The sequence below is a fragment of the Phocoena sinus genome, chromosome 7 (genome assembly GCF_008692025.1).
Source record: "Phocoena sinus isolate mPhoSin1 chromosome 7, mPhoSin1.pri, whole genome shotgun sequence".
Classification (NCBI taxonomy): Eukaryota; Metazoa; Chordata; class Mammalia; order Artiodactyla; family Phocoenidae; genus Phocoena; species Phocoena sinus.
The window spans coordinates 61,081,247-61,093,522 of record NC_045769.1 but is presented as its reverse complement, the minus strand read 5'-3'; the positions used below and the strand labels follow the sequence as shown (position 1 = coordinate 61,093,522).

General features: G+C 38.6%; 1 protein-coding gene across 2 annotated transcripts in view; it reads left to right on the top strand.

Annotated features, from left to right (window-relative positions):
• The window catches only part of ITGA6 (integrin subunit alpha 6), a 76,529-nt gene that overhangs the window by 36,014 nt on the left and 28,239 nt on the right, over positions 1-12,276 (top strand). For both annotated transcript variants that reach the window (XM_032637585.1, XM_032637586.1), the window contains exons 2-9: positions 417-541; positions 2,123-2,202; positions 3,599-3,854; positions 5,719-5,850; positions 8,970-9,180; positions 9,874-10,067; positions 10,212-10,300; positions 11,017-11,135. In XM_032637585.1, coding sequence (XP_032493476.1) covers positions 417-541; positions 2,123-2,202; positions 3,599-3,854; positions 5,719-5,850; positions 8,970-9,180; positions 9,874-10,067; positions 10,212-10,300; positions 11,017-11,135 — 1,206 coding nt within the window. The remainder of the gene's footprint in view (positions 1-416; positions 542-2,122; positions 2,203-3,598; positions 3,855-5,718; positions 5,851-8,969; positions 9,181-9,873; positions 10,068-10,211; positions 10,301-11,016; positions 11,136-12,276) is intronic.

The window sequence follows — 12,276 nt, the reverse complement described above, 5'->3', positions numbered from 1 at the left end:
GGACGTATCATCACTTGTTGAGTTTAATGTGACCAGTTTTCTTCTCCAGTGTGGGAGTGTTTGTTGTGTCTGGGTTCCTTATAATGTCCTTGGCTTAGGTGCAGGGGGCAAGCTCTGTGCAAAGCGTGGCTTCTGAGACACCAGAATCGTGCTCCACAGAGAGCTTCTGATTCGATGAGAGACGCGCGTATCCTTCACCTTGTTTCAACAACCCTTCTTGTGCTTGCATCGTTTTGCGTGTGTGTGTGTGTGTGTGTGTCACAGGGCTCTGCTTTTGTTCTCCCTCACCACCTAAACTGGCAGAGAATTAGGGGACTCCTTGATAAAGAAGAACCCCAGTATCTCCTGGTTCTGACTGATTGAAACGTTACATGCGTATTCAACTCAAATCTGCAAATTCTCTGCTTCGTCAACAGGTTGCTCGTGGGGGCCCCACGGGCAGTGGCCCTTCCGCTGCAGAAGGCCAACAGAACAGGAGGCTTGTACAGCTGCGACATCACCTCCCGGGGGCCGTGCCCACGGATTGAATTTGATAACGACGGTAAGTTCTTCTGCACTCGCTCAGGGTTCCCTTGACCAACTTGCCTTGTATCCCACTTGCCCTTTCCAGGCGGAAGGAAAGTGGGGGGGACAAGCACTTATTCTTGGAGAGAGGGCCTCTGTTAATTGCATCAGCCTCGTCTGTTTCTTGCTTGCCCTGAGCACATTTAAGTCACTGGGCTGCAGCGTAGTTCCTGCCCGCCTCCCTACCCAACTCTGCTTTCTAAACTGATATGGTGTATCGATGTCGCCACCTAGTGATGTGTTGAGGTTCTACGGGAGAGAAACTATTCACAGCCGCGAAGAAAATTGAATGTGTATTTTGTACTCAGCGGCCAAAAGTTCTCATTTGCTGTTAAAATATTTGGGAGAAAGACTGTTTAAACATCAGATCTCTCTAAAATGAAAGCTGGCCAACATGGATAAATTTTGCCCTACTATCTCAGTTAGAGGCTTGTTTTGCACAGACTCTGTGTGGTAGGCAGAGCAATTAGGGTCCTGAGAAGCTACAACCAAACCTAGTTTGACATTCTTGGTCTAGGCAGATTTGCAGATTCATGTTTATGTTCTTCTCTTGCTTTTTTTTTTTTTTTTTTACTGATTAGAAAATAATACGTGTTAATTGTGGGAAACTTGTAAATGACTTTGAACTGTAAGGGGAAAACCCAGACCCACTGATAATGTAGGCATAATTGCTCTTTACTTAACATTTTGGCATTTTTTCCTTCTGTCTACCTAAAGTTGTTAGGTTTCATAGTTTGTTTTTTTTGCGGTATGCGGGCCTCTCACTGCTGTGGCCTCTCCCATTGCGGAGCACAGGCTCTGGACGCGCAGGCTCAGTGGCCATGGCTCACGGGCCCAGCCACTCCGTGGCATGTGGGATCCTCCCAGACCGGGGCACGAACCCACGTCCCCAGAATCGGCAGGCGGACTCCCAACCACTGCGCCACCAGGGAAGCCCCAGGTTTCATAGTTTTGTAATGATTCAAGATTGGAAATCATGCCTGCCTTCTCATTGGGGAAGGCAAAAATTTGGATGTAGGGTCACACAGTAGGCTCAGATTGATACTGAAATGAGCACATGGTGAGATTTATGGTTTCCCTCTCTCTCCTTTTTGGAGGAAGGAGGTAAAAATAAATATATCACTTTCCTTTTCTGCATTGATAGGAAGATATAAAGTGAGTCTGAGGCCTTGTCTTCCCATCTGCAGTAAAGAAGAGTTCATGCTATTATGTAACAAATTTGGGAGTATGTAGAGAAGTACCCACTTTTTGTTAGTTTGGATGGTAGTTTCTGTACTCGGGACCCTGGATGTCAGAGAAAGTGAAGGGCTACCAGGTAAAGGTATGTATTTTATATAAAGAATTTGATGAATCATTCATACCAATAATCACTCACCCATTTTCTTAAGATGAGAAGTAATTTTTCTGGATTGAGTAATTAAATTTACTAAGTGTTTAGACTTGCAGTCAAGGCAATTTAGAAGCTGTTTCTTACATTTTTGTTCATATATTGGTTCATTTCCTGTTGCAGTGGCTTTGAAGTCATAACTCTGTGTAAACTGTGCTGCTTTCTCCACAGCTGACCCTTCATCGGAAAGCAAGGAAGATCAGTGGATGGGGGTCACCGTCCAGAGCCAAGGTCCAGGGGGCAAAGTTGTGGTAAGTGTAGAGAAGTGTGTCCATTCCACAGTGTCTGAGTGCCTGTTGTGTGCCACTGCTGGGCTTACAGTATTGAACAAAACAGGTAGAGCTTCTGCCTGCATAGAGTATACATTCTAGAAAACTGACTGCTTTAAAGCAGGAATTGATGTCAAGAAGAAATGAAAGCATTATTTTTCCTGTGATTTCTGATCTATTTTGAAATAGCTCTACGATCTGCTTTTCTTTAGAACTTTCAAAGAACTTATTTAAAAACCTTTACCAATGTCCCTAAAACTCTAGGTGGTCTCAAAACAAGAAGCAAAGCAAAACTAGACATGTTTCACTTTGTTATACAGCAGAAACTTAACACAACATTGCAAAGCAATTATACTCCAATAAAGATGTTAAAAACAAACAACAACAAAACTAGGCATGCTTTTTGTCTCAGGAACTATGTAGCTATTATAGATGAGTTATAAAAAAAAATATGGGAATGGTCATGGAAAGTAAGGATCAGATAATTTTAAACTTTTATTATATATTCTGAGCTTCTTCAAATAGAAGTGGTAACGAAGAAAAAAGGGTCTGTTAGATGGATTGTGCGACGTGGCCTTGGAGGTGCCGGGCTGGATTATGATGATCTTTCTGTTTCTTTCAAAATCTGGTTGCTGTAACAAATTTATGTAGAATTTTGAGAAAAGTGAGAATTTTACCAAACACTGAATTTTTATATCTAAGGGGATGCATTACGGGAAATTGACTTGGACATTGTGAAGTGTTTTCAGCCTGTTATATGGAGGGTGGCCATGAATACCCTGTAAAATTAGAGATTATTTCATCTCTCCCAGCAGTGTAATTGTCTCTGCCTTTTAAAATAAACTTAATCTCAGAGTTCAGAGGATAAGTTAGTTAGTATTGATTATAAGGAAACAGTATAGGTAAAAGGAAAATGTCTTTGTTTTAGCAGTGTTAGCCTGATCCCTGTGAAAATATGTCCATGATTTCTCTCCTCTGGAATATGAGTACTTATTTTCACAAACATACTGATGTGAAGGTTTATATAGCCACTAAAAACCAATTAAACTGAGAAGATGAAACAGGGTGTTTCCCACTGTTTATGTGACAAGTAAATTTATAAATAAATTTGCCTGTGGATTACAGATTGGCATTCAGTATTTGGATTGGAGCATTATTCTCAGGCTGAGGGCAAGACAGAAGCCCTGTGCTAGATAATGGTCTCCTTGCAACTGTGGGGAGGAAGATTTGCTGGTTTTCAGATCCAATCTCAGGAGGAGGCCACATTTAACATCCCACTTAGAATTAACCTCTTGATTATTGACAACTTCATCAATTTGTAATGAAAAACGTAGGGTTTGCCGACATGTATGGGCTACTTTATTCCATCTATTTGCAGACATGTGCTCATCGATATGAAAAAAGGCAGCATGTTAATACAAAACAGGAATCCCGAGACATTTTTGGAAGGTGTTACGTCCTAAGTCAGAATCTCAGGATTGAAGATGATATGGATGGAGGAGACTGGAGTTTTTGTGATGGCCGATTAAGAGGTCATGAAAAATTTGGTTCTTGCCAACAAGGTGTAGCAGCTACTTTTACTAAAGACTTTCATTACATTGCGTTTGGAGCCCCAGGCACTTACAACTGGAAAGGTATGATGTGTGTATTTATAGAAATAGAGATTAGAATTATTACATAATTGCTATTATATGCACCATGATTTAGTACATTTTAAATGAAAACAAAATGTGTTATAAGGCACTTTTATGTTGTAGAAGTAGGGTAGGATAGCAAAATATCTAAATTCTGATTTTTAGAAACAAATAATGTTCAAAATGTATGTTTTAAGAGATTTTTTCCCCCCTGCCAGTAGTTTACATTAATATAAGTAATTAACTTTCTTCTGTAAGAATATAGTTAACATAGTTTTTGCTCTTTTGTATTTGCCTGTTTCATGAAGCTGAAAGTTTTAATTTTAAGGTAGGGATCTGAAAACTGAAAATAATTGAGTGGTGTCATGTACAAATAACATTGTATTAATACAGACTTTTTTTTTTTTTGCGGTACGTGGGCCTCTCACTGTTGTGGCCCCTCCTGCTGCGGAGCACAGGCTCCGGCCACGCAGGCTCAGCGGCCATGGCTCACGGGCCCAGCCGCTCCGCGGCATGTGGGATCTTCCCGGACCGGGGCACGAACCCGTGTCCCCTGCATCTGCAGGCGGACTCTCAACCACTGCGCCACCAGGGAAGCCCTAGACATTTTTTCATTATGTATTATCTTAAAAGGCTGTGTTTTTCTAATAAAGCAGTATAGTTAGAAGCATAGATGTCAAATTAGGGAATTTTGAGATGATTTTGGATAACTTCTGGAAAGATTGTTTAATGTTATTGTTTAAATAATTTCGTGATATAGGTAAAAGGAGACACCGGGAGGGAGGGAGGGAGGGAGGGAGGGAGGGAGGGAGAAGAATGGCTTGCATTTTTTGCCTGGATGAACATGGTCAGTGCTCTTGTAGTAAAAGTTAAACTTCTCTGAAGAAATTAAGCAGGTGTAGAAAAACCACTGAGTTATAAAGGACAATTAACCTTACTGTAATCCGTAGTGAAGAGAAATGCATCTGATTTGGAAATAAGACTTTTCTTTTGAGAAATTTATTAAAATAAATCCTGTGTTATAACATTTTCACTAGTCAGGAAAAACAGGAAAATTTTCCCTTTTTCCATTCAGAAATTTCCTATTAAAAATGAGCCTTGAGAACACCTTGCTCGATAGCAACCTTTGGGAGGAATTTCCTTTGGCCTCCCCGGCCCCAACCAAAACTTCCACGTAACAGCATTTGTCAGGTTATCTTGACCTAATCGAAATAACACATGAATTTAGAAATTGTTTTATTTTAGCAAGAATAGAGGCCATACATAGTAAAACAAAACAATAAAAACACCCGTCAATTATGTATGGTTTAATTTATGGGAAACATGTTTTATCTGCTTTATAAATTCTGACTTAAAATGTTACCATTTATAGTGGACTATGTGAGATCTTCTCTTTTCAATTATTAGCTGTGAAAAATTTTTAAAGCTTTTAAATCTTTGGTTAAAGTGATTGGAAGAAAAGATCAAACTACTAATCTTACTTTCACAGTATAGTAAAAAGATAAATTGATTTAGGATTATAGAAAATGTAAAATATATCAGGTTCATATAATTTAAAAGTTTTTTGTAGGTTTAGTTAACTAAGTAAACATTCCATTTTCCATCTAGTGTCATGGCATTATAAAGGTAATTCATGAAAATGCATGGGCATTTTTTTTTATTACTAGAACAAATTTGTTTGATGTAAAAATCTACACGAACATGATTTTTTAACTTTAATAACCTCAAAAGTCATCTTCCTTCTCCTTTTCTTCCTCCAGACTTTTCTTTCTGTGCTTAAAGATAACACGAGGAATGTTTATTAGGAACCATCTATTTTATTTTGTTTCATCTTCATTTTTTTTTAACCATTTCATTCTTTTAGGGATTGTTCGCGTAGAGCAAAAGAATAACACTTTTTTTGACATGAACATCTTTGAAGATGGGCCTTATGAAGTTGGTGGAGAGACTGACCATGATGAAAGTCTAGTTCCTGTTCCTGCTAACAGTTATTTAGGTAGGAACGAGAGTAGACGGCATGCCTGCCTCTTCAGATGCCTCTGTGTGACACCGCTGTCACAGGACCCTGGACTGCTAGGCTGAGAAGAGGCCAGGTTGGAGCCAGGGGACTGTGGCTGCATTTACTGGAATTTAAGCCTTGGTGATCCCAAGGTAACCTGACTGATGCTTGGGATCCTTCCCGTCTCACCTGAGCTTGCTCAAAGCAGGAGGAAACCTACTACTCTCTCCTAAAATCTTCTGTCCTCCTGTGTGGAGGTCTGTTTCCTGAGCTAGTGTCGGCCTCTGTAACCTGAGGCAGGCTGTTCATGCATGGATGTTAGCAGGAGGCTGAAATGCCTTCCCTCTCCCTTCAGTGCCTCTTTTTGGAGAAAGACTCTTTAAGAGCTGCATTTATGAAGTTACTCTTAAGTGGCAGGTCAAGACCTCCAGGTCCGTCCTCTGTGATTGCTGTTCTCCACGGGTTGGCCTTGCTCCTGGATTGGGGCCCTCTTGTCACAAAGCCCCTGGCGGGTGGCACGGGGGCTTTACAGCTGAGCCTAAGCAGGAGTGCTAAGGCAGCTCTTGAGGACACCCGGATTGTGTCTAAGTGCCAATTCCTTAACTCCTGAGGCTTGTTTGCATTACTAATGGGTGTCCTAAATTATTCATGTGCATTATGGTAATTACACAAAGGCTTTTAAAAGCTTTAATTCTTGGTATGAGTTGACATAAAGAATAATTACTGTGCAATTCTTGGAAAAAATGTAAAAAATCTCCTAAACCTAAATAGTAACCTATTCTTTTTCAAAAATAGAGACGTACCCATACGCTAGAGATATTACTAGAACAATGGAAGGTTAAAGAGAAAAAATAGGTGTAGATCTAAAAATAATTCTAAACAAGGTATTAGTAAATATATTCTTCAAAAATTTTTGTAATTATATAGATATGTATGAACAATACTGTTAATTTAAAAAAAAAAACTCTTCAGAAACTTCCCCACCCCCAAATTAAAAACTTGGTGTGAAGGCATAGAAGGGAGAAAAGTTATACTTACCACTTGTTAAGCACCTACCATGTGCTATAAATCACACACTATACTTACTACTTTATAGGTCTTATTTGATCTTCCCAACAATATAAAATAAGTATCATTGTCCCTCTGTTGCTGATGGGGAAAAAAAAACTTGTGCCTTAGGGACATTAATTTCCTAGTTTAAGGTCACACAATTAATAATCCCCTAGCCAAGGGAAGAAATTCTTAATGAAAATGACTGGGGCAGGGTGGGAAGCAGCTGGGAGTGTGAATGTTGTTAGTGGCTTTGCAGGACAGGAAGGGAACACAAGGCCGAGTGGTTTGGAGTCTCAATTATTAAATAGACTTTTTCAGGGTAAACTCCTTTCCAAGGTAAATATTATCAACAAACCAGTATTTTATTTGAATAAATTTTAACAGACAACCTCTCTTCAAATGGTTTATTTAGGAATTAGTTTATGGTATTTCAAGTTAATGGCTTTGGTCAAGAAACCAACACTTTGGTCTGTAAGATAGATGCCCATGGATTTTATAAACTTAGTTTCTGTTGGAACATTTGAAAATATTAAACATTTTTTATTGAACGCATTTGCCACTTTTGGAATGAATTTCCTCAAAGGTGGTTGCCTGGGGGGAAAAAGTGTCAAGTTTGTACTGTTACATTTTGGTTGTCCACGCTGTCTGTGCATCTGTCATTTCAAAAAAATCAGTAGGTTTTAGGAATAAAATGATCTGCATGAGGTTTGGAAGCTGGCAAAGAGGGTGGCTTGCCAGATGCAGTGGTGGCCTCATCATCCAGCGAGCACGGCGGTAGCTGGCGTGCCTCTTACCGAGTATAATTGCTTTTTCTTCAATCTCTTCCGTCCCGTGCATGTGTACAGGCCTGCTGTTTTTGACCAGCATTTCCTATACAGATCCCGATCAGTTTGTTTATAAAACACAGCCTCCCAGGGAGCAGCCCGACACATCCCCTGATGTGATGATGAATAGCTACCTAGGTTTGTGACCTCTGAGATGACAAATAAATTGTCTTGGTCATGGTCATTTAATAATTTTTTTTTGATCCATACAGAGCATAAATCTTTTTATTTTCTATTTCATTTCAAGTGAAGCACACATAAAAAGCATGCCGTGGTTGAGGCGCTGCAGACAGATGGCTTCCAGAGCTGGATTCAATTGTATCGCCCTCTTCTAAACTTGTAGCTCATCCTAGTTTTTGACTCACTTCACAATTTGAGAACTGCAACAGTAGTGGTGAAGCTATTTGTAAATAAAACCCAATAAAAAGGGTGAGCTTATAGCATTCTGCATCTGCCTCGCCTTTACATAGGAAGATTGGCTTAATTTGAATGATTTTGATATGGGCGTTTGTGTTTGCTTGCCATTTAACTTCAATATTGGTAATCTGACATCCTACCTGACGCTTTATGGTGAGGTGTTCTACCGTTTTTCTGCCCTCTGAACAAGTATGTAATTGACACAGATGGCAACTTGCTCACCTCTATTGTTTATACCAGGTTCTCAAACACTAGCTCATCAATCATGGTTTTGTTTGCATGTTTGTGTCTGAGAACTGAGTTGACCCCAAATAGTGAAACGCTGTCTGTGGTATATTAATGTTGTTAGCATTCTTATTCTTGCCTGACGACCAAGGAGATTGAGTACAGAAGTTACTAACCTACTACATTATAGCAAAACCCTATAACATGCACTCAATTACACTATGTCAGGTTGTATCTCAGTATATAGTATGTAACTTTCCCATGATAATTTAGTATCCAGCTTGATCTCCTTTTACAGCAGTTTCAGTATTAAAATGGGGTTCAAACTGATTCTTAAGATGCATGAATGCTTCATGATTCAAGTTACACAGATGCCAAATAGTATAGGTGCTTTTCTTTAAAAGTCTTAATACATTCCCATAGAAAGCGATGCAGTAGCCTACTACTTTGTACTTGTGTCACATCTCTTGGCTCTGTGACTCTTTCTTATCGTAGATGTGACAGCTGGTGGGGAGGGTCAGAGGAGAGTGGTGGGAGTAACCAGTGTTATATACCTCCTAAAAAACAGAGTTGATATGTACTGTTTTGTTTTTCTAGGGTTTTCTTTGGACTCAGGGAAGGGTATTGTTTCCAAAGATGAGATCACTTTTGTATCTGGTGCTCCTAGAGCCAATCACAGTGGAGCTGTGGTTTTGCTTAAAAGAGACCTGAAGTCTGCGCACCTTCTACCTGAGCACATATTTGACGGGGAAGGGCTGGCTTCTTCATTTGGCTATGACGTGGCAGTGGTGGACCTTAACAAAGATGGGTAAGAACCTCTTAGGTTATTTTATATGTGCAAAGAATTCATTGCTGCTCTGGCTTCTGTAGGTCTTGAGAAGAAATATCCTTTCAGGTTAGTTGATGGAAAAAATATTTCTGCTGCCAGGTTTTTACCATTCCATCACTCTTCCTCACTTACATTTTGGCAGTAGGCATCCATTACCCTCCCCAGCGGGTAGGATTACGTTTTCAGTTTTACTATGTGCTGGGATCATGGGTCTGTGAGAATTAAACTTTAACTCAAAAAAAAAAAAAAAAAACCTACGAGGTTCTGTTCTCTGGTTTCTTGAGGGGCTGTTGGAGCATCCAGAATGTCCTGTTGAAAGTAGGGATTGGTGACAAAGTCAATACAAAGGTCTCTGTGGCTGGTGGTGCCAGTTTGGGTCTCGTAGAGAGATGAAGGTGGAGGGGAGTGGAATCTTTACTGGGAGTCTGCGCACTATAGATGTAACTTGGGAACTGGCTTCAAGTTCTTACCCTTGATATTTTTCTTTGGGTGTTTATTAGAGGCTACCTTGGTTTTTAAAGAATACTTTAATTGATGATATATAAATTCCAGATTTGAGGTCCTTTTATCATATCTCTTTGTGTCCTTAATACCTGGGCATGTGGGATTCTCCCTAAGCTCGCTGGTATTTTAGCCAGTGGTTCACAGTTCTTCCCCTCATTATGTTTTCAGGTGGCAAGATATAGTTATTGGAGCCCCACAGTATTTTGATAGAAGTGGAGAAGTTGGAGGTGCAGCATATGTCTACATTAACCAGCAAGGCAGATGGAATAATGTCAAGCCAATTCGTCTTAATGGAACCAAAGATTCTATGTTTGGCATTGCGGTCAAAAATATCGGTGATATTAATCAAGATGGCTACCCAGGTAGACAATAGATTATGAATTGGTCATGATTTATAGATTATTTGATTGTCTAAAATAGTGAGTGCTCATGGCATCTTATTTTAAAACATTGTATTGGAATGCTTTTAAAATTTAATGTTTGTTAAAATGTGGCGTTGTCAACAGATATTGCAGTTGGAGCACCCTACGATGGTAAGGGGAAGGTTTTTATCTATCACGGATCTGCGAATGGAATAAATACCAAACCAACACAGGTAACCAGATAACCTGGATTTCTACAACAAAGGTCTCAACAGTTTGCTTTCTAATGGAATGTTTAGGTTTATGTGAATTTTCACACTAATCATGTTTTATTTACAAGTCTACAATAGTATGAATTTTATTTTTGTAAAAAATGTATTATTAGAAGATAGCTTGTAAATAGATATAAATGCAATGACCTGGTTGTTTTAAATTGTAAAATTTCTTTGGTGAATTAGGAATCAAAGTAAGCCAAAGGAAAAGACTGTTCTACCCTGACAGCATAAATAGATGGAAATGTGATATACTCCTTTTAGTAGCATACTAAATAGAGATGAAACTGGACGAACATAAGAGATGATTGTAATTGCATAGAATTCAGATACTAAAAACTAAAAATTGCTTTTGAGAAAACAAGACATTTGTGGAGGGCAGGCAGAGAGGTTTGGTTTGAAATACACTGATCGACTTAGTACAGTACACAAGCTCATCAAAAATTGTCTCTTTTGTCTTTTGAGGTACAACATAAATCAGATAACTTTTATGAAATAAAATGTATGAAGTGTTGGGTCATATGTATACTTATTTATGATTTAGTTTTGATTTAATGTAATTTATAAGTAACCCCTTAATCTTCAGTTCAAAAGAGACTTATGTGCCTTTTTCAACGCACGGATAAGAGGCTCATTTTGGTGGCCCAGTGTCCATTCTGATGCCCTGTTCCTTTCAGATTCTCGAGGGTAAATCACCTTTTTTTGGATATTCAATTGCCGGAAACATGGACCTTGATAGAAATTCCTACCCCGATGTTGCTGTTGGTTCCCTCTCAGATTCAGTAACTATTTTCAGGTGTGTAATCTCTGACTTAAAGTATGTTTGGTAATCCGCTTACACTAGAATTTTTTTTACCTTTTGAATTGAAATTTGTTAACAACTATACTTCAAAGGCAAAGGCTTGTATGAATTTTGAATATTCTTTTTCTCTTCAGAGTAGTGTAATGATGTAATAAAAAACCTGTTTTGTAAAGTCTTGCTGTAATTTTGAACTAATTTTTTTAAAAAGGTCAGAATTGGAAAATTTTTACTTTGGGATATATTTCAAAAACCTTTATTTTCATAAAAACTGAAACAGAAAATTTGACAGTATAAAGAATATAAAGAAGGAAATAAATGTCCTATATTTCACCGTCCATTATGAAACTCCAAAATTTTGGTTTATATCCTTCTAGTTTTTAATTTTCTGTGAATAAACACATATGTTTAACAAAATTGAGATCATAGTGTACATATTGTTTTGTAACCTGCTTTTGTTGGTTTGTAACGTATAGTGGCCTTTTTCCATGAGTGAGTTTATAATGCATAGTGGGCTATCGCCCTGTCATTGAGTACTTTTCTGAAATGAAGTTAATGGTTGTCTGAGATATCCCATGGCCGGATCATAGTTTACTTAACCACTGCCATACTGTCATTGGACACATTTATGTTGTTTTCCAGGTTTGGTTGTTTGCTCCTATTATGATACACAAAGCTGTGGTCAACATCCTTAATTTTCTTTGTGTCCTGGATTATTTCCTTATGATAAATTCCTAAAAGTGAGTTGCTAAGTTGAAGGGCCATGTGTGTTTTAGGACTTGTGATTCAGGTTCACAAGTGAAATGACCTCCAGAAAGGCTGCAACAGTGTGCCCATCAGCTGTGTCTGAGTCCCCTTATCCCAGCAATTCCATCACTGCTGGAAATCACCAGGAAAAATTGTTAAAGAAATTTTTTATTATTTAAAAAGTAGCACATTCTTTAAAAAAAAAAAAAAAAAAAAGGTTAATACAGAATTTCAATTAAGTGCAAGTTCCCCAATATTCTCTTCTTCCACGAAACAGCTTTTAATAGTTTTGAGTCTCTCTCCAGTTCTAGGGTATCATCAAAAGGCCATACTATAACTGCTGTTCTCTATTTCTGGTTTTTAAAAATTAATCTCTTCAGTTATCTCTCCT